The 23,395-nt window shown below is 37.0% G+C and overlaps 1 protein-coding gene across 1 annotated transcript in view; it reads right to left on the bottom strand.

The window, feature by feature from the left end:
* Positions 1–1,064: 1,064 nt before the first annotated feature.
* TXNRD2 (thioredoxin reductase 2) overlaps positions 1,065–23,395 on the bottom strand; it is a 33,401-nt gene continuing 11,070 nt past the window's right edge. Inside the window, exons 12-17 of the mRNA XM_039724782.1 lie at positions 15,027–15,163; positions 9,476–9,571; positions 9,169–9,261; positions 8,351–8,422; positions 6,382–6,479; positions 1,065–4,134 (exon numbers count right to left, since the gene is read on the bottom strand). Of these exons, the coding sequence (XP_039580716.1) occupies positions 4,011–4,134; positions 6,382–6,479; positions 8,351–8,422; positions 9,169–9,261; positions 9,476–9,571; positions 15,027–15,163 (620 nt within the window). The 3' untranslated portion in view covers positions 1,065–4,010. The remainder of the gene's footprint in view (positions 4,135–6,381; positions 6,480–8,350; positions 8,423–9,168; positions 9,262–9,475; positions 9,572–15,026; positions 15,164–23,395) is intronic.

Genomic DNA, 23,395 nt, shown 5'->3' on the forward strand with positions numbered 1-23,395 from the left:
CTTTTCAGTAGATGTAACAAAATACAGTACATGCAGAAATTGGAAAAGGCAAAACTTAATTGTGCATAACACCTTGAGAACGAGCTATCATTAGGTATAATATAAATAATGCACTAAACTCTATTCCAAATTTATTTTGTCTGTATGCTCATCTGCTATTCTTTTTGCTTTGGGATTAAGGGGCTATATGGAAATTAAAAAAAAATAAGATTTATGCTTACCTTATTACATTTTTTAGGACTGTTATTAGGGATCGTAATTAGTTAAAACCTGCAGAAATATTTTAGGAAATTAAAATAATTAAAAATGCAGAAATAGAAATACCTTTACATAGAGTAAAGTCAATATTTGTTCTCAGCATTAAATCCAGGGCATATACTCAGGCAATACTAAAGAACCCTGTTTCAGAAGCTCAACTGACTTAATGGGAACTTCTCATCAAAATCAGTGGACTTAAAGATATAAAAGAAAATTGAGATGAATTGAACAATGTGCTCCTTTACTTTTCTGACAGAGAAGTTGCTCAGAGCTCTAAATACATTTTGCTAGTCTTTTCTCTATTAATTTTCTAATGTTTTTACCTAGCAGTATCCACAGTTACTAATTGGCTTTGTAGCACTGCATTTTGTCCACTCTGTGTTCTAGTTTAAACCCCAAAGTGAACAGCTCAAGTAGAATACTGTAGCCCTGTAAAATGCTCAGACTGCACTTGGGGAGTTTACTCTTGACAAGACTTCAAGAAGCATGTCAGCATGCAGGGACAATGCAAATACCTGTTAGACCTCATTAGCAGGAGTAAAAAGACAGTATTTGAAACCATACTTACCAAGTCTACAGTTTCTCTTAAATTTAAAATATGAGGTCATCCAACCTGGAAAAATCTCAATGGTTATTCAGTTACACACAGATACAAAAGTATCAACATTTCTTTAATAAAAGGTCTGAGTCTATTTCTTAGTTTCCTTAATGCATACTTCAACCAAGTGAGACAGCATTAAGATCAAAAAATCTATCTAGTGTAAGCAGAAATGATGTGTACAAAGTTAAGCAAATGCAATCACATGTTTACTAGAAAATAATATTCTTTATTTATTAATTGATTCATAACACAATAAATATTGAGATCACACATATGAAGGACCCAGAAAAGCTCAGACTTGTTTGCACCATGGTGTGGTTTGACAAACAAATCCTCATCAGCTGGCATCCTAAGAAGCCTGACTAGATTTTTTTTGTACATTTTCACATGCAATCAAGAAGTTGCAATGTACATCAATTGTTTCAATTTACATTGGTCAGGCTTTTAAAAACAATTTTAAAGCACCATCCCTGGTGAATCCTTCAGAAAAAAAGCACAATCACAATATTTGTCATTATTCTGTCTTGCTGTTGATTCTGACATTATTATGTAGGTGGGATTGTATGTTTGGTTTTACTTCAGGGGGCAAAAGCATTTTCCACTAAATGAGGAACAGAACCAGGCTGCTGTTGATGAGACAGGAACAATTTCATGCAGGCCATTCAGCAATTCTAAAACCAACACAGTTCTGTTTCTTCTGAAAACCATGACATGCCTTAGTTTCACACTCTATATGCACTGAGGACATATTTCCTTGAGATCTCTCTATTTGCTGTGCCAAATAATTAATTTGAACTTTATGATGAATGAAATTAACTCATCTTCCCATTGATTTGTCTGTAGGGACAGAACTCTGTCTGCTGGATGCATTGGTAGGGCAGAGAAGAGAAGCAGATTTTACTGGTTAAACACCAGTGCTTTCATTTTGGAAAACAAAAGGAACTATAACAGATAATCACTGGAAAGAAAAGCTTGTATGCATAAACACTGGAGTTTTGTCAGAGGTGAGCTGTTTCTCACAGCAAAATCTCTATTAGGCTGTATCTCTATATTTTGGAATATTAAGTAAAACATTTTAAGAAACCCTAATTTACTCTGAACTCCTTTTTTGTAAACAGCTGAGGAAAATCTAGCAAGGGTTTTGGCTGCATCATACTCATAAGGCCCTTTATTAAAGGAAACAGACTTCTGAATGTGCAGGTATGCACCTATTTATATAGATATAAAGTTTTCATCACTTCTTCTAAAGGCAGCTGCAAAATTCAGGCACTGTTTCAAAAACACTTCCAATCCTAATATTTCTTGTCAACTACAAACTTGTAGTTGATGCCATTTTTCATGAAAAATGGCATCAGCAGGTCTGATAGGGAATGCCACTTGGAGTCCAACTGTATCAATTCTTTCTATTTTATGAACCAGAAACATGGACCAAAAAAAAATCAGGATAATTTGTAGAGAAAACATTTAGGACTTCTTTTGTTGTTGTTTAAGTTAAAAAAAATTGTAATATTCTCATATCAATGAGAGTGTGATAAATGCTGTTAAATCCTATTTTACAAGGCAGTTTTGATCCCTTTTGTCTAATAGTTTCTCAGGCAGGTATACAATTCTTATGGTAAAAATTGTTTCACACTCGATATAAACCAACCATTTGTCTGTGTTGCTGCAGCAGTGAAATACCAATCACATTAAAACAGCAAATATATACATGATCATCAGACTATTCTTCAAAACTACAACAAGTTTGGAATGAAAACAAATTCCACACATAAAACACTGCTATCAACTGACTGCAAAAAGGATATATTTTGTTTCACCTGAAGCTGGTGTCTTCCAATGAACACTATTCTGCTGTAAAGGGTGTATGAAACTGTGACTGGGATTGAAATTCAGTGCAGATTGGTTTGTGTGTGCCTTTTTCAGGCTGCCTCCTTAACAGGGTTCTGCACAGAAGTTCTGCTTCACTCTGATTTATTCCTCTCCTACCACAGATGAGCCAGCACCTCCCCCTTCTGGAGAGCACAAAAATAAGCAGGAATTTGCAACCGGGTAATGCTTTCATACTCAGGCCAGTACACAAAAAAAAAAAAAGAGAGAGAAAAAGTTGCAGATGATTATTTTATATCTCTGCTCAGGGCAGGACCATTTCTCTTCTGGATCACTGCTTAATGTAGTTTCCTTCAGTAATGTGTTTTATTAAAGCCAGACATAAGTCAGTTCAGATAGAGTCTCCAGCTCATCAGTAAGAAAGTCTTAAAAACAAACCAAGAAAATATTTCAGTGTCAGCCATATTTCTGCATTCTATAAAACAGAAAATGCTGCATAAGGTGGATTATTAGAGGGTTTTACTCTACTTGTCAGCTTAATATACACTGTTCAAACAGTAATTTGTGAGATGTGTCAATTTAGTTTGGACTGAGCTGAACTAAAAATTTCAGGAGTAGGCAGAGACGCCACCATAAAATTCAACTCTTTCTTTAGCACCTCTGAGATCATTCATTCTCAGTCCTCTCCATAACACTGTGACCAGGCTGCTACTGATTAATCCATTGTGATTCTTCCAGCAGCAGAACAGCTTCAGGTGATTTTCTATTCAATTCCATTACATATTACATTTTAAAGGAAAGAACCCAAAGATGACTGCTTACCCTTTATTATGCACCCCACAAACTTGTTTCCAGGAGTAAATAGAGAGTCTCAGTGTTCAATATGGGATCAGTAATGAGCAATCCAAGCATGCAGGACAAAGCATCCCACCAAACTTCTGTCCTGTCTGATTCCCAGCATGTGAGACTCTTCTGCTGGCCAAGAGGGAAACCCAAATGACAACTGCTTCATTTGCAGATGGCCTCAGATGTCACGAGCTTTAGTTATATTTACATATAAAATACTGTGATTATTCCCTAGCTCCCAGCAACAGAAGAGCTTTAGGCCCTTAGAGAGAGAGATTTGTTGCAGCAGGACTAGATTGGTTTTAGAATTGTGACGGTGCAAGGAAATTTTTTGGTTGTAAGAAAAAGGTCTCTACAAGGAGAAAAAGAAAGATTCCTGTAACCTGAACCATTAAAGCTGTTTCAACTTTAAGTGCCCCTTTTCTTTACAAATATGTTTTGTGCTTTTTTCCCTTCTTTCCAGGGATGGTATTTAACCTCAGCAGCCTGTGACTGTTGCATCCAGGCCAGAACGCTTTGTAATGTGCAACTTGGTAACTTCTTCAGCACAGGTGGGGTGAATGCCAACTGTCTTCATCATCTGAGGATACGTAGCACCACACCTACCAAAAATCAACAACAACAACAACAAATGACCCACAAAGTCAAATGCTATTCACCTGAAGCAGCTAAAAGGCCCTAAAACATCAAAATAATTCTGCTCTTGTCCATTTGATCACAGAGAGGAGTTGCATTTGTTCTTCAAACAATACTGTCTATTATTTCTCAGGCACTTACACAACATGTAGACGCCCAGCTTCCCAGCTCTGAGGTAGGAAAGAATTGTCATAAGAGTTGAGACAGAGAGAATTAAGCAATTTACCCTAAGTCACAACTGAGCCTGTGGCAAAAACATATGACAAAACTGCAACCTTCAGCTTTTCTTGTACATACATGTGTGTTTCACTAACTCCAGATGGAAAAAAATGCACACATACACACAGAGGAAGAAAATCTTAATTGGAACTGTTGGAAAGAATCTGCTGAAGGAAATAATACCAGAATATTCTTCCATGAACTTAAAGTCTCTGGTGCTTCCACTGACCATATCAGTGTTATAAGCATGGAAAAAAAGCCTTTTATTAAAAAAAAAAAACATAACAAGCAAACAAAACCCACCAAAACTCCCTTGTGCTACAATCCCACTTGCTTAATTCCCTTACTTGTCCAGTAACCTTCTTAAGACTTGATGACTTTCTTTTGAACTGCTATTCCTGGCAGGCCACGCTGTAAGAATAGCTGAAATAGCCCTGAATTTAAGGATTGTTTTGAGCTCTCTATGCAATAATGTTATCTCCCTCTACAAAATACAGGAAAGGAAGCTACAGATGCCTTCTGGTGTCTCCACTTACATCTAAAAAAGCACTGACAAGCAAAAGATCTTTGCTGACTATAGATGTTACTGGAGTGCTGGGTGGGGAGATGAAAAATCATCCTTCAGAGAAGCTGAAGAAGTATTTGACAAAGGAGAAGAGCAGCTTTTACAGTGGGGGTTCCACACTGAAAGCTCTGGATTTGTGAAATGCAATAGAAAGCAATACAGGAATCTGACCTGCTGAGAACCTCTTACTGTGGCTGAAGTTTTCATTTCCCTCAAGCAAGGCAGAAAAGCACTCCAGTTTCATGTGCTTCCTTTTCAATGGTTATTTTGGATAAAACTTCAAAAAAAATGACATCCTAAAAAATGTATTCTACAATCTACACCACTGGCAATTAATGGACTACAAACACATGTTGAAAACGTGTACTGAGGGTACACTGCAATCAGTGATTTCCAAGATATTCTTCACATGATACTTGTGGTCCTGCCTTCTTAATCCTTTCTGCTTTTCATTTATAATAGTCACTCACAACTGCAAGACTAAAACTGCAGTAAAATGGTGATCAAATTTAGGAAAATGAACTGACACCACAACTGGCAATGATTTATGATGTTCCAGACTACTTACTTTGAAGAGGGAGTTAAAAATTACAATTTTGTAATGTAAATATAGGAATTAACATTTCTGAAAATGTGAATCAGCAATAAGAAGGGGAAAGGAAAAAGCAAATAAAATAATTGTAGCACACAAAAAGCATAGCAAGGCTTTTCCATTTAACCAGAGAGAACTGAGAATCACTGATTACTCCTTCAAATGGAGGACTTCTATATTAATATTCGAGCAATATCTTAAGATCAGATCACAAAGGATGTTTTTATTGCAATTATCAGATCGCTTCAAATAAACTATCTTCCCTCTCCCATTATCCTGCAGAAGTTTCTTTTTTACTATATTATATTTAGTTTCTACCCCAGCAATATATGAATTCATGCAAACCTTGCTGAACTTTTAAGAAGCCATGGCTGTGCAAATTTAAAGATGAGATTAGGAAAGGAAACGCTTGGCAGGTGTAAAGAAAGGTTTTTCTGAAAAGCACAAATATATTTTTAAATATGCAAACTGTATGCAACTTGCAAAACTGTATGGTGATTTCCTATCCTGTGCACATAATGCAGAAGAAACTATACTGAAGAAACTAACATTAGTCAAGTTAATGCTTAATTCTGTTTTTTGCTTTAACTATATCAAATCAATAATATATTTTCCTCAGTTATTCCCCTAACTACATCCAGTATTACAGTAACCAAATCCAGTACATCTTAATGAAGAACTGCAGTACTTTTTGTGAAAATATGTGCAATACTCCATAAAAGTAACAAAAAGCATGCATTCTTTATAGTGTTGCCAAAACTAGGCAGCTATCTTTTATAATCTTACAATAACTTAAGAAGCAGGCTTTAGAAGCTGGAGACATTCTTTTGTACTTACTTGATTCCAAGAGCAAATCCTTGAATAACTTCGCCTGCATTTGGTCCAATGAAATGAAGGCCAAGTATGCGTTGCTCCCTCTCTCGTAAGCACACCATCTGAAAACAATACATCACAAAAAGATCTTTTCTTAGAACACTTACAGATAAGGCTTGAAGATGAATTAAATGAAACTGGAATGGCCCAAGATCCTAGTTCAGCTGTTTATTTCCAGTGTGCCAAAAACTTATGCACTTGCTTAAGTCTTACTGACTTCAATAGCTCTTACTCTTATTGTCCTTAAGCACTTTCCTGAACTGGAGCTTTATTAGTGTATTTCTTTCAGACTTGAGGGAGCCACTGACATCAATAATTTCTGGAATTGTTGTTTGCCATTTGTATGAAATCCTCAAAGTACTTTCTGTAGTCTGGTGACCAGGTCAGTGCTCTTTCCCACTGAGTGGCCACCTCAGCACTTCTCCAAGCCTGTGCAGTTGTTTTCATCAGCTGTATTTTCACAGAAGATCCCTACCATTATCAGCTGTATTTTCACAGAAGATCCCTACCATTATCAGCTGTATTTTCACAGAAGATCCCTACCATTATCAGCTGTATTTTCACAGAAGATCCCTACCATTATCAGCTGTATTTTCACAGAAGTCCACTAACAGTTCCAGGATATTTTGTACCTTTGTGACTCAGTCAGTAAGCACTTTGGTGAGATACATGTTTGGTGAGATACATTTACCACAAGGGGCACATAACCTAAAAAGGAGTAGAGCCTCAGAAGCAGCCAAAGATGGAGGTTAATAAGTATCTAGGAGAGCCTGAGTCATTGCACATTTAACTTTTATTAGTGAACTTAATGAAAACGTTTTAGTTCCTTTAAGGACACCATCTTTATAATTATGAAGAGAAAGTCAGTCTGTCCCTGCATCCTCCCATCAGACATTAAATTATCACTAAGCTACTAAGTTCTGCTATTCAGTAAAAGCTTAAATTCTTTCAACAGGAATGCCACGAAAAGCAGCAATCCTAATGTGAGACTCTAAATATTAAGGCATTTTAAAGGAATAATTATCACAATAGAGTTTGAAAGACTCAAGTTAAATGCTTGTTTATATGTTTTGAGAGTTTAGTAAGTACTATATTAAACATAATCCAACAACTATTATCCTGTTACTACTTCACCCTTAAATATTTACTCTAATTGACATAATTCAAAGGGAATATATAAAATTGAATATCATCACCTTTGTCACACTGGTACTTGGGACACTTAAGGCAAGCATTTACATAATTCAGAGAGGACAAAATATAGTCAGAAAAACTGATTGCAATTAATGACAATGGACACTCCTTACATAACAATACAATATTGTATAATTTAATTGAGAAACACATTTATCAGTGTGTTTAAAAATGACTGCTCCCTGATGATGAGGAGAAAAGGGAGAAAATGAAAATATTATATATTCTACCAACACTGCACTTCATCTTAGCTAAGATCCTCTACTGTAGGCAAGAGCATCAAAAACCTTTCCAACACTGAGCAACTGGATTGCTGCAGAAGGCCCTTTTGAGGTCTGACACTTTGGTCTAAACCAGGAGCTTTTTGCTTTCTTGAGTAGAAACTGAATAGCTGCTGTAGTTTCATAAGCCCTATGCTTAATTTTTGAAGGTATCATACTTTTGGCAAGAGGTGTCAATATAAATATTTCACGTAACCAGTTAAGAACTTTGCTGGGAGAAGCAGAGATTGATCTGAAGCTGAAATGCTTTTTAGGACCTTAAAAGCAGTTCAAAGATGGTATTTATTAACAGAATGTCAGTTCTGAAAAATGCCAATATCTGTAAAGCAATTTCAAGATGCCTGTCACCAAGAAAATATCCATCTTGAGATGTTTTTTTGGCAATCAATGCTCTTTAAAGTTGGCTGTACCATATCCCATTTTAAGTTAAAAGCAAGTTAAAAGCCCACAAAACTCACTTTCATATAGCATTGACTTGCATCTCTTTCAGCCACTGTGAACTCTAAAGGTTTGTAATATGCATGGTATACCTGGTAGGAAAAACAATAACATTTGGTGTTAGACAATACTCTTATGGCAAAACCTGGTACTTTTTACTATAATAACTACTATTACTACATATTTATATCTTTGTACAAATACTAATTCATTTATAATCTGTTAGTTATTTTAAAGAAAAATATGGAGAGTACAGTAAGAGCTTAAACCTTTCTCAGAGAATCATTAGATTAAAAACAAAACTGAAAAAACCCTCACAAATAATGCTACTCAGACTAATGCATGAAATTAAAGGAAAAAAACATAGCATTTTTAAGCTTCTCCCAAAGACTCAATGACTTGTTTACTGAAAAAAAATGAAATCCAAGAATCTTTTCATATCTATAATAATGCATCCCACAACAAAATACAAACTGTAATTTTGCATTCTGAATAGTAAATTCTTATTTTTTCATTAATAATTTTCCCAAGTAAGAGTAACACAATATATGTTTTCAAGGGTAACTTGTAGAAAGTAACATAAACATTATTTAATGGTACTGCACAATGTAACTTGCTGAAATGGCAGCTGCTTTAAAGCTGTCACACCCCATCAGTGATTTTAAGCCCAAAAGTCAACAGTTCCCATTGTGACCTGCTACAATACTACTGAAGTTCTGAGTACTAACTATAAACACAGTATTTGGGACCAATAATTTTACCTAATACAGCAGTAAAAATTCTGCCTTTCCACAGGGCAACTCTGACACCAACTAGAAAATTAAAAATGCTTTCATACCTCAATATTGTCTGATCCATGACGTTGCACAGCTGCTTCTTCTGACAGACCAACACAACCATACTCCAAGGGAGTGAAGACTGTGGTGGGCACCTGCTTGGGAGGAAGCAGAAGCTGTTACTGCAGAACCCTGTGCAGCAGCTGCCTGGCAGACACTTGTGCATAACTGAGAGGTGTAGCACAGGCACACACCTCCACCTTGGCTGCTGTCAAAGCTGGATTCCAGGTGACAAAATGAAATTCCTTCAAAAGTCTTTAAAAGAAAAAAACCCAAAGATTGTTCTTACTGCAAAAAGACATAACTCACACTGTCATAGTCCATCAGTTCTGCAGACTGGCCGAAGAGACGCTGAGCCAGCAGTTTTCCTGCAGCTATTGCTGTGGGTGTTAATTCAGGACGGCCCTGAGGAGAGAGCACAGAGCTTTGTTTGAGCTCAAGGAGAAGCGGCATCCAAAGATTTCTCCTGGGACAATGGTCAGAGGAAAGCCAAATCTTTGGAATTCCAGCTTGGTAGCCAGGGCTCCAAATAGAAAAAGCAATAATAATTTCTGTCCAAACATGCCTTAAAGTCTGAGTTTACTATCTGTATTAATGGGGGGGAAATGCCACAAATATGTCAAATCTTTATATCTTGTCATGGCACCTCTTGAAAAGCAGCACAAATTCACATGCTGACTGTTCACTCTGTCCCTTCTCTCCAAAGTAAGCCATGAGGAAATCTTTCAAACTGTCTTTTCAAAGCAAGATGAGCCTGGCTTAAAGCAACAGTGTTTTTATAATATCAGACCTTTAAAAAAATTGTCTGACGCATTTTTACAGAACACAGGCACAAAACCTAGCTATTTGTAGACACTGTTACTGACTTCCTCAGTTGGTCCTGGACTGGAAAAGTGGAAAGCTCTTTTGCTAGCACTGTGACCTAAAGGGTGAGCTGGTCCTGGGCTCAGGCTCTGCTGTTACACAGGGGCTTGAAAGGTTTGCTATTGGCAAATGCAAACTTCCTGCAAGTGAGAAAAGGAACGACAGCAGGATATGACCAGGGTGTGCTCCAGTCCAAGCCATGAGTCCTGAGTACATTTTATATCCAAACAGGGCTGTGTATGTGCCAGAACCTTAATTCTGAGTGCTGGCACAGCACTGCTGGAGCATCAGAACTGCAGAGCTGCTTTTAAAGAACTTGAAAGTTATTGAAAACTGAATTAAGGTATTGGCGAGGGAATATTTTCAAGCCCAAGGAAGAACAGTCCATGTAGGTTAATAAGACTAATCAAAATTCATAAATCTAATAAAAAACCCATTGTTCAAGAGTCATCCAAGACATATAATCAAAATTATTGTCTGACATGAGAAAAGAGATCATGAATTCAGAAGGAATGAGGAGAAAACATAATAAAGCCATAACTGAGAAACACTTTTGTGGCACAATGTGGAAGGCTTTATAAAATGTGTGAAGTTTTGATTCACACACGTCCTATTTAGATACAGCACTTATCACACTCCTGCAAAGCCCCACTTAGAGGCAGTCATTCAATAAGCTCTCAAAATAAGTTTCTCAGCAGACAATAAAATAAGAATTCCCCATCACATACATTCAAATTTTTTTCACTTTTTTTCATTATCATAAAGGTTTTTACTTGAATCCATTCCTCTTTACCAGCTTATCTTTTTTTGTGTGTTGATAAACAGAATCTGTACATGGTATTAGCTGCCATTTTCTTCAGCACACATACCATATTAATTATCTACACATTAATATGCATCTAGGCTTTTGTCTGTACTAATAACTTAAAAGTCCAATTGCAAAAGAAAATCTGAAACATTATATCTAACCTGATAACAGAAATCACAATTCTATTTGTTAATGAATAAATAATGTTATTTTTCCTCCACAGCTCATGACAAATCACAAAGCTGCAAGTCTATCCCTTTTTCCTTCTAACATCCCTCAAGTCACAATTTTTCAAATCCAGCATTTTGACTTTCAAGCCTGTAAATGTAATTTACCAGATGAAATTTGTTTTTTCTTGCACACATTTGCCTGAAACATGTCTGCCAATCATTTTTCTAGCAGGAAATATATGTTGTTTTGGCATTCCAGAAATGAATAGAAGATTGGAACGAGAGATAAAATTGTGAAAGCACTGCCATGCATTCCATAAAACCCAACTAATTACTAAAACATCCATGCAGATAAAGCCCAATTCCTCATAAACAATGACTTAAAGACCTTCCTCGGTAAATATTTGAAATGAATGTTCACTTTGCAGTCATGTGTAGAACTACTCTGCTGATGATTATGGATACGAATTGTTCATAAGAATCCTCCAATGGATTATACATTTAACTGAGATGGTCCTAAGAGAGTTTAAAAAGCTTTGAAGTAATGTGTATTTGTTCTAACACAACTCTTTTTGGTCTCATTTCTATTCAAAGCAACATACTGTACATTCCACTTTCTCTACACATCTTTGTTGTAACACCCTTTGAAATATGACAGATGTAGAGTGGCCTGACCATAAACCTCCTTCTGAGAAAATGTCTTTATAGTGTGTGCCATGCTTTTCAACAAGAACACTACTGGAGGAAGGATTTTAACACAGAGAGTTTATATCAGCACTAAAAAAAAAGAATTTACACTAAAATTGCAACTTGATTTTCCTGATCCTGATTACAGAAGATGAAAATGCTGAAATGCAATTTCACCTGCCAGATGAAAATAATATTTTGCCAAAACTTGAATAATGTTTTTTTGAGGGTACACAAACTGACTCACATCCGGAAGATTTTTTTCCCTTTTTTTTTTTCCAGATGAAATCTTGGCTAACATTAGGATTCCATTTGTCATACAGGGGTGCAACAAGACACCCATGCACACACAGATTCCTATTTATGCCAGCTGGGTAGGACTCTGAAATGAAAACAGTCATTCTGAGCAATCAGGAAACTCAGCTGCCCCCTCACTCACTCCCCTTCCAGCCAGGGCATTGAATTCAAACAAAAAAAAAGCAGTTCTTGCTCTTTGGTAGCAATTCAGTATTTATTGAGTGTGGAGGGGTAAAGGAGGGAGGAGGGCTTGGGAACTACTTGCACAATTTGAGCAAAAGCACTTTATGGTAGCAAAGAAACTCTAACAGGGACAGAGCAGAGCAAAGAGAAATCCTGAGCAGGAACACCAGAAGAAAAAATAATTTTTATAATGATTCTTAGGGATCATTGATGCTCACTCACAGGAACAAGATTCCCCTTCCTGCTCTTTTGGCAGGTCACACCCAGGAAGTACCACAACCAGGCTCTGCAGCTCTGTGGTTCTTAGCAGGATACCCTTGATTCTCATGTGTTAATCTGAGACAAGCACCAACACAGAAATTTATTTCAGTGCTGGTTCCCATGCCAATGAAATTTATTATCTAAATTAATTCTGCTTTAAAAAAAACAAACCACTAAACCTATTTAAGTGTTCAAATAAAATAAACTTCATTGCTTAGCAAGTGGAATTACACAAGTCACATGCTGGAGACAGATAAGATAGTGGCAGTATTTCTTTTTATCTCTAAACACTTGAAATGTATGAGTACTATATGATGATCTCTTTAATTCCCTGTATTGAACTAATATACAGATAAAAGCTTAAGGGAATATTCTACAGAGCACTGACTTATCTTCTTAATTTTTTCCCCCAGTTGTACACTGGACACAGCATAGAACTGTGCTGCTGTTTTTAACACTTACACTTAGAAGTGTCTATTGAACCACTCAGGTTCAAAAATCTGCACTAATAGGGACAAAAGCAGGAAAAGGAAATCCAAGTTTTAACAACAAAATGAAAATGACAAATAAATGAAGACATGATTTTTTAGATCCAGAGAAGGAAAGAGGAGAGCATCCTGCCTCCAACTTTATATTTCTTATTTACCTAAATCCTCAAAGGGCAGAAGACAAAAAGCATCCAAAAGGAAATGACTTGCCCAAAATAACACTGCAGATTGGCAGGAAAATAAGCAACAGATTCTAAGCCCTGCCAGCTTTGCCTCTAAACTGCTTCTTGGATAAAATTAAAAAGAAAATTTTGGAGAGCAGGAGGCAGCCAAGCCATATACATCAGGAACAAGCAGGCGTAGGAGGCTGTGAGCAGAAACTGGACTTTAGGAAGTATCTGAGAGCAAGAAGTGACAAATACAGAGGGGATCTGCATGTGAAATGAGAAGAAAGGAGAGGAACTCTACAAAATCCCAAAGCTCTGAGTGACTGGACAGGACAACCAGAGAGAGAAATTGTGTAGAGCAAGGGGGAAAAAATAAAAAAAAGGAGAAATATCTGAGAAGGAAAGAGTTTAAACACAATTTAAAAGGAAATGGCAAGTCCACATGAAGATGGAGACAGACAGGAAGAAACACATGTCTACACAGAGGGAAGAGGTCAGGAGTGGTCAGCAGATTTATGAGATTTAAGTGTCTCTGGCAGCTCCAGAGTCCAGTCAGAAATTTGCAGGGCAATTCCCAAGACATCATTTAATCCATTACAATTTCTTCAGAAACTAAAAGCACCTGTAAGGTTTATACATTTGAGAGACCTTTAAAATATTTTAAACATAGCAGAACGAGAAATTTTTTAAACTTCTCTAAAATTATACTATATACACTGTTTGGATATTGCTACAGTATTTAGCCTTTACCAGACCTGTAAGGCAGATGCCTGCATTATATAAAAAACAATCTTGATAGAAAGGCCTCAATTCCAGTAACAGGTGAGAGAACTCTGTATCTTGCAATGCCCAGCATTGCTCAACACTGTTTGGATATTGCTACAGTTTTTAGCTTTACAAGACCTGTAAGGCAGATGCCTGCACTATATAAAAAACAATCTTGATAGAAAGGCCTCAATTCCAGTAACAGGTGAGAGAACTCTGTATCTTGCAATGCCCAGCATTGCTCTGTATTCTACATATTGCCCAAATTTTCCAGGCACAGCAGGCAGATGATGACAACATCCTCCTGCAACTCTACAGTTCAGAATCCAAACATTTTTATGAAATCAACATATTTGAGGATGCCCAATTTACAGCAGATAATCTGAGTTCATATGTAAAATGAAAATTGGCAGATTGAAAGTATTTAAGTGCACATTTATCATGACAAGCCATTCTTGTCATATATGACTATAGATTATCAATAGCACTAGAATAAGACCACAGAATCTGGTTTTACCTCTCTAAAAACTAAATTATAATGTCCCCTTCTTAAAGAACAACAAAAAACCCAAACAAAAAAGCCACACCCCTCATGTTTGTTTAGCATAATCATTCCCAATTCATGAAGAAAAGTCAAATGCATTTAGTACTTTCAGCAATTGCTTTTTCTTATTCTAGAGGAAAGTACTTACTCAGAAGTATTTTGCATCAGGGAGCTGATAAGCTGTTTTTTGATCAGTCTCAATTAACACCCAAAATACCCAGAATGCAGTCACAGAACTTGTCATGGTCATTCCCAGCAAAAGTACTTAGCTACAGAAGAATTGCTTTCACTCAGCATTCCCAGGCAGCATGAAGTCATGTCAAAAGTGATACAAACATTATTAGAAAGATAATAAGAGTGATAAAGACATCATTATTAGCCTCTGACCAATGATGCATTCCCTGATAAACATCAGCAATAATCTCTCATGCTGAGATACTTCACAAGATCCCTGTGAAGGAAATTACTGACCCAGGTGGCTGGCATAAACACTCCAGCCCTGCCAAGTGAAAAAGTGCAAAACACTAAGATATACACTAGAGCATGACTACATCTGGGGACTAGTTATTAGTCAGGAACAAAGTTGGCTTCCTGTTATTGTAAAATAGTTTATGTAGACTCAGTACCTCTGTTATGTCTCCAACTGCATAAATGTGAGGAACAGAAGTAGCTTCACTGGCATCAACAATAATCTTTCCAGTTTCAGAGTTAGTTTTCACTCCAACCGTCTCCAAATTGAGAGTTTTGGTGTCAGGGGCTCGGCCTTAAGGAAAAAAAATTACATTAAAAGTTATTGTAAAACTTCAGCAGAGTTAAATCTAAAAAGCTGACATCCTCCACCGTGGGTCTCCAAGAACTTTCTTCTATTTGATAGTCCAAGTAGAAATATGAGAAAACTTATACTGAGAGAGCTGCAGGGGTGGAAAGCATGGATATGACATTCTGTGGGAAAGGAGCTCGATCACTATTGCCCTGCTCAGACATCAGAGGGTTATCCTTTTTAAATATGGAGGACAACACCCATTGGAAAAAGTGTAAAAAACACAGGATTGCATACTTATTTAACATTCTAAATTCACTTTCCTAATGTAGCACAAATATACACATAAAAACAAAGCAACTTCTACAATTAAAATTTCCAATAAACAGTAACTGAATGGCACTCAGTGCCAACAATGTGTTGTGTACACTTTTTGAATAAAAATTATTAATAATGCTGTTCAGTGTTAAACATTCATTGTAATTATTAACATTAACAACATTCCTCTTGTAATCTGAATATACTTATCTTCAAACACTTTTAGTTCCCTCAGCTTAGATGAAAAATTTTATCAACTTTGCTCTCAAGTCCTAAATGCTGATTTAGTTATCTCAAACTGTATTTGAGCTATTTCTGTAGAGTTTAGAAACATTTTAAATGTATTTAAAAATAAATGAGGCAAATCCAACCAAGCCCAGATTTCATTATAGCTTCCTATTCCAATGATATCAAATTATCTCATATTTAAAAAATATTTTTTGTAGTGTTTTCTGCATAGTTATCCCTTAGATCACTGAAGTCTTAACAGCATTACACTGAGCTTTCTGTAGAGTGTCTAAGGAAGCAATTCCTGACCCAGAAACTGGAATCTTAAATCCTATCCAACTTGTTTGAAAGTTAATGTTAATAAGCACAGTTAAATTATGTGGTAGCCACAAATTTTTTAAGGCTACCCAGGATCACACAGAAAAAAACAAAACCCTGAATACATCCAAAGGAAGGAAATTTTTTAACGTTGTGTCTGTTTTAGAGGCTTTAAATCTCTACACATACAAGTCACCTTTGCGTGAGTCATGATTTGCATTCAATTTAATACAGAGCTATAGCAAAGCAAAACAAAAAAGGAAACGTGTTTTCATTATAAAAACAAGCTCTTTGATGTTAATGTAGGAAATTATTAAACAAAAGGAAAACCTGGCTTGTCAATACAGACCTAATTATATGTAAACATATGATTCAGTGCTTTATACATCTTCCATACAGCCAGGCCCCTCAAACAATGTCACATCTGAATGCCTCTGTAAAGACTTCTGTGTATTAATTTCATCTGGTGAAACCAACACTTCCTCTGGGAGCACTGACTGAAGCTGTCGGCACTTGGCTATCTGTCTGTCTTCCCTTCTGTTGTCCCCATGGGATGTTGATCTGCTGTTCCTTCTCTGCCCCCTGCTCCCCAGTCCTGATGCTATCAGGCAACAAAAATAATAAACCTCCAGGACCTTATCTTGGCTCGGATGTGAAACAACTTCCTACCGTTGTATTTCTTTGGGTATTGAGAGTAAAGCCTGGGTATTCTGCAAATGGACAACTAATGGGGTTTTGTAGTTTCCTCTTTTTCCTGCCAGGCAGAGCCAAGAGAAAACTTAGCACGCAATGGCAGGCACTGAAAGAGGAAAAAAGAAAACCCATCAATAGAGTCATTTAAAGACCTGTGACAACAACAGTGGAGTTTATCAAACCTGCAGGATAACACTTAACCTTTCCATTGCAGCCAAATTTAACACATGCACAGCTTGTATTAATAGCTAAGAGTTATAAAAAATGTGCTGCTTCTCATAGTGAAGTTTCTCTCTCAATTTTACTGCCTAACTATTATTTTTGAAGGCAAAATCAGAATTTTTAAACACTGAACTGAAGCTTTATTGGCCTTTAGCCCCATCTAGGTTCACCCCCATAAACAAGAATTATACTTACTGATCTTGCTTCATCTCAAATTCAGTAGCTTAGGCTCAGGATTATATAATGCGTCTTGGTAGGTTGTAGTGCCGAATTCTGATGTTTCCTAACATTCACTTACTATTAGAAAATCAGGTCTCACAATTTCTCAGTAGGACTTTCATTTTATACCCATAACTCCTGATTTTCCCACATTTTCAACTTCAAGAAAGCATGACATCATAGCTTATTTCTAAGATCCCAAATCCTACCAGGCACACAAACCCTTTGCCTAAAATCAGCACGTGCTTTTAGTTTGAAGATGTTCTGAAACTGCCAAAGAACAGGAGTGTACAATTTATAGGACACAAGATTAGATATAGCTTTCACTCAAAACAGTAGAGTATGCCAGACATCTAGAGGAAAGGTGTAACTCAAATCTGACCCTTAAAAAGGTTACCTGCCTCCTGCACTTCTAACAGCACACCATAATCTCATCTTTCATAGACCCATACACTTACCACACAGCTGTGAAAACCACACTGAGCCCTGCTTTCAGTGCCAGCCCCCATTTGCTTTTAACTTTAAAAGAAAAAAAGCAGCTTTTTGATCTGTTTTTGTAAAATCTAACAACACAGCTTCCTAAGGGGGCTGCCAGCCAGGGGCCTCCACTGCAGAGGGTGACAGGGGAGTGGCTGAAGCTCACATCACAGACAGTGGCCAGGGTGGCTGTGTTGTGGTGTGGCAATTGTGTCCCATCAGCTGCCTGGGGCTTCTGGTAATTATACCTGAACACAGAACAAGGGGAACAAGTATCAGACTGTGACCTTCAGGTGCAGGACCTTCAACAGTGGAGACTGAAGCAGCTAAACTCAGAATTCAGAGGAATAGCCATAGTCAGGTAAGTAGCAGTGGTAAACGAGTGACAGCATACTCTTATATCCAGTAAGATTTCCCAGGGTGATAAAGGTGCAGCTGACAGCACAATTTTATAATGGGTCTTCCAGAGTTTCTTAACCTCAGAAGTTAGAATGCCTGTTTGCCTCCCCACATTTGAAAAATTCAAACTGGACCCAAGCACACAGTTTATTGTAGATGGCCACTGTGAGGATACTGCTGGGTGACAGGAGAGTTTTTCAACCCAATAGTCTTCTCCACTTCTTCCCTATACATTGGGTAAAGTTGTAAGGTGACGTGCCAATCTGACCTCAGTCTGACCTTAATCAAAATCTTGTCTGTGTTGCCAGACTCAATACTCTCTTCATTCTGAGTGCCTGACACATTCCCCAAATTAGTTTCAATACCACTGTCCTTTCCTCCTTCAAATGTCTCCTAAAACCCACAAGATGTTCATGAAAATATAACCAGCTGATAATGACTAATAAAAACCACTTCAGTGTAACTACTGTTCAGATTACAGGAAAATATTGACTAGAGTAAGATTAAGTAAGGTTAACAATAGTTCAGAGCCTTTATCACATTGATAACAGCACACACCATTTCTACAAGGATGCTTTTGAACATTACATCCATTACTGATAAATCTCCAGCATATCTGCCACAATTGGAAAATAATCTGGCCCTTAGTCAATACTAGGGCAGTAATTGGCTCTCTGGCAAGGCTGCTCACTGTACTCTCCTGTAGCATGGACAATTTTTACACAGAGTCCTCTCAGCAGAAAGCTTGTGGTGCAATGAGCAAAAACCTGCCTGTGGCCATCCAGTGCACACCTGGAGTTCACAACAAAAGCAACTCCAAGTGACAAGTAATCAAATTAAAAACAGCATGGGACAGACTTCTAAAATTCTACTTTTCTTGTTCTCAATGTCCTGTAAAAAGGGAGAAGGGCTAGTAACATTTTCTGAGAAGAAAGCTACAGTTCACTCTTACATTATTTCTCCTGCACAAAGCTTGCTTTAACCAAAGGCTTGGTTTCAAAGGATGGCTTTGCAGTCTCAAAAACAAGCACTCAACCACCATTCCCAAGAGAGGCAGGTCATTGGCTTCAGTCTCCTCAGCATGTATGATTGAACAGAATTTGTTTTCTGCATGAACTGTCACAGTTATTATACTCTTTTCAAGAAATTACTTCAGTGTAATTTTCTGCCATTTTAAAATCTATTTCTACCATCATTGGGCTAAAGGTTAGCATCACCTATCAACTCAAAGAGCACCTTAGTGCTGAAATAGTTCTGAATCCAATGTTCTTCACATGCAGATTTAGAGGTATAGCCTAGCACATGAACAAGTTATTTTTGTAGTTACATGCTGGTAAAATAAGTAGCATAAAATAAAAGTTACATTCAAAGTTTTGGGGTTGGTTACACAAACAGAAAAGCACATTAAAAATAGCCGTGCTGAATAAAGTCTGACTGAATGTCCTTAAAATTAGATATTGGGAAAAAACCTAAAATAACTGGCTGATATAATGGGAATGACAATTTTCTTTAGGATTGCAGAAACCATATCTAATCAAGAGAGTAATGAATTTAAGTTAGTAAGAGAGAAACATGGGAAGCTCAGAACAAAGACCCAAAGCCTCAGCAAACCACAGCGCATTAGCATTTAGAGTTGTCTGAGATCAACAAAGGTGCTTTATTTTTCACTGAATAGTTCAAAGATTAAAAAGTCGATGGCAAGATTGTGTTTGCCAAGACAAATCTAAAGCCCATTCCCTTTTCTACAGGGGCTGGCAGAGATTTGCTCAAAGGAGATCACAGCAGTATTTTACCTTGTGGGACTTTTCACAGAAAATCTCCTAACAAAATTTCTGTTTCCCCTGTTAACCCCAACCTTGAAGAACACTATTACAAAAAATGTTATGTACTTTACCCTTTGTTGATACTGAACAACAAGGATTCTGTTTTACTGAACAACAAAAATCTGCCTAATGTCCAGTGTGGCACAAAGGACAATGTGCTTGATAACATATGATGTGCAACACCTGATACCTGTTCAGCTTTACAATGACCTGGAGCTGCAATTCTTTTTTACAGCAAAGATGATATTATTTCAAAGACACAGTTGGGATCCTCTAAGTTTACAAATGCACTGCAACTTGAGAATGGTTGGTCCACTGCCCTCATGAGGGAAAAAACTCTTATAAAGCCGTCCTAAACCAAAAGCTAAACTTAAAATCTGCTGCTGGTCATTGCTCTTCCTGTCACAGTTTACTAGCACACTACCTCACATTCTCTGACAAACTCATTCCAGGCTATTTCACAAATACCTGCTTAGTTTAATCATCCATTCAGTGTTGCTCCTCTGCACAGTAGGACCCCACTGGAGATGGAGTAGCCCAGTTATCTTTTCTAAGGATCTTGTGAATCATCAAATTTGATTTACAGAAGTGATATTTTGCCATGTATTGCAAACTCACATGGAAATACTACTTACCAATTCCTTTTGTATATTAGCTGTTTGCAACTGCTGCACTCCAGCCACAGGTTTCAGCCCTTCAACAGCTGAAATGAACCCTCTTCACAAAGCCTCATCTCCTGCAACTTTGCCCTGCAGCTCAGCAGTTGCATCTGCTCACAAAGGTGTCAATCTCTACTCTTTCCTTTGGATGAAGACCCCATGTTTACTTTGAACATGGACATATTTACCATTGCTTTGGAACTCAGGTAAATTAGGTGTCTAACAAACATTTTTTGTATGTCCTTAAGGGCAGGAAGAATACCATACAGTAGTAAAAGTTTATTGGTTCTACATTACACAAAACCTCAAAATCTTATAATTTCAGGAGAATTCTCTAGAAGCTAAAGACAGGAGTAGTAAGATAGAAGGACATAGAGAGCTAAACTGGAAAAATCAAACATCAAGAACAAGCTCTTGCACTGAGATGGAATATAACAGTATGCAGTTCCCTCAGCAAGGATGATAGATCCATGAATTACCTGCAAAGCTTTGGACAGAAACTTTTAAATTACATTAAAATGTTGCAAAATGAGATTTCTTTTTTCCCCTCAAATATTTTGACTAGTTCAAAAAAGCTGCTAGAAAAACAAAGGGAGCATTGTGCCTGCTTTTATTGGCTTATCCATACAAGCAGAAAAATCACACATTCCAAAAGTGAAACTTTTAAATTACATTAAAATGTATCAAAATGAGATTTCTTGTTTTCCCCCTCAAATATTTTGACTAGTTCAAAAAAGCTGCTAGAAAAACAAAGGGAGCATTGTGCCTGCTTTTATTGGCTTATCCATACAAGCAGAAAAATCACACATTCCAAAAGCAAAACAAAACTCGCCACAGAAACACGATCTAATTTTCTTTTTAAAGGGTTGACATTAAGAGATAGTACTGTAGCTTATTAAACTATGTCCCACTATCAACAACTATTTTTAACATTGTTAAAAAAATCCTACTAAAATTCCATGATGCACTGGCAAAAATTATGAAAATATGTGCTACAATTTAGGCTACAATTAGTTAACGACAGCAGCTGCTTTTTAACCAACTCTACAAGCTGACTTGCTTCAATCAGTATTATAACTGGCACATCTGCAGACAGGAAATCCTCAACACCACTAAGTTTCCCAGCCTATTATCTGAGACACCTGGTGTGGGTGTGTTGATACAGAGCAAAACAATGAATCATATGGAGTGCACACCAATTAACCAGCTTTAACTGTTAATGTGTTTAATCCTTAAGGGTGGAATGCCAATTTGAACACTAAAAAAAGGCAACACAAAATCCTCACACTATTCATTTTCCTGTTTCTAAATATGGATTGTAACTCAAATCTATGACGAAAATTGTAATACATGTAGTTCCTCTGTATTGAAATAATGAGCAGACTCATGTTACAACTGAATTGCAACAGTCTATCATGCAACCTTATTCCATTATAATTAACAGCAAACCAAGATTTTTTTTTTTATTTTTCAACTTAATAGCTCTTTTTTCCATCTTAGACAAAAGTAAACAAATTGACTTGACATTTGACATGTATGTCTCCAACTCAGTGTACTTTTCATAGAACCACGGTATGGGTTGGGTTTTTTTACCAGAAAGCTTAAGAAAAACCAAATACAGCACTTAGAAACCCACTTTTTGGAAACGTTTTCATCTCACCTCATGAATACTATTCTACAGTTTTCAGGATTGTTATGTGTTCAGATAGTATGAGCTTTTTTTTTCCTCTTGGCAAGCACTAGTATGTTTGATTGGTTCTGATGAGAATAATCCACTATTACAGGCTGTTTCCACAATTTGTAGAGCCCAAGGCACTTCTAAGAGAGTACTAGTTACAGTAAGGAAAAGAAAGCATTTGTCATAATGCAGAACCTGCTCTCTGTTTGGGGTATTAGGAAGATATAAAGCTGACTTAACCAGGGAAATGGAACAACTGGACAGTAGATTAAATCCACTGGGCAAAATACAAAATGCTGTAAATTATCTGTTTCTGATCCTGTAATGATCTATTCTACAGCCACAAGAATTTAAATTAATATTGTAAACAAATGAAAGAGTAATGCGTTCCCACTACTCTAAAACAGAAGTGCCAGATCAAAAGAATATAAAGTAGTCGAGAGGATTGCTAAAGCTGCTAGTAAAACTGATTACTTGTCTGCATCAAAACGGATTTCTTGGGCAGTATGTTTAAGCCTATTTACTTTGTTTGCCAGATATCATCTGCCTGCCAAATACCACTACTACCTTTAGCCATGCATTACTGATCTAGAATTCCAGATATTCACAAAGCTCTATAAGCACAAAAGACAAGAGGTCTCCTACTCTGGTGGGTTTACAGCCCATCTGAACCAATACAGAGACTGAGGACAGACCTCTAACAGCCACAAATGAGCAGCTATGGGAGGCAACACTGAAGGAGTATTTTCACTCCTGTGGGCTGGAGCCTTGTACATAATTTAGTGTGTTAGTCCTTGCAGGAAGCAGCATTTGTCTCAAAGGAGGAAAACCCCAGATTTGATTCCCATTTTTGGTGATTATGCTCATAGACATTTATCACAGCATTCTTTTAAACCAATCTACTCTTAGTCATCATATGTCAGTTCCAAGGGGTCTGAGATATGTGAAAGTCCCTAACCAGATTTCAAAAAGTTATACAGTTTCAAGATTCCTTGCAAAAGTTTGGGTTTTAGAGACAGTTACTTCTCTTTCTCTGAATTGGATGATGGCTGCATCCATCAGTTTAGAAAAAATCCTAGAAGAAATGGTAGTCTCTTAAACAGGATAAATATGCACTTATTTATAACTTAGAGAACACTACCTGCAAACCAGAGTTTGCTGAAATTCATGTTCTTACTCTAGTAAAAGTGAGAAAGACTAG

Source organism: Passer montanus, unplaced genomic scaffold (assembly GCF_014805655.1).
Source record: "Passer montanus isolate IOZ18808 unplaced genomic scaffold, ASM1480565v1 scaffold53, whole genome shotgun sequence".
Lineage (NCBI taxonomy): Eukaryota > Metazoa > Chordata > Aves > Passeriformes > Passeridae > Passer > Passer montanus.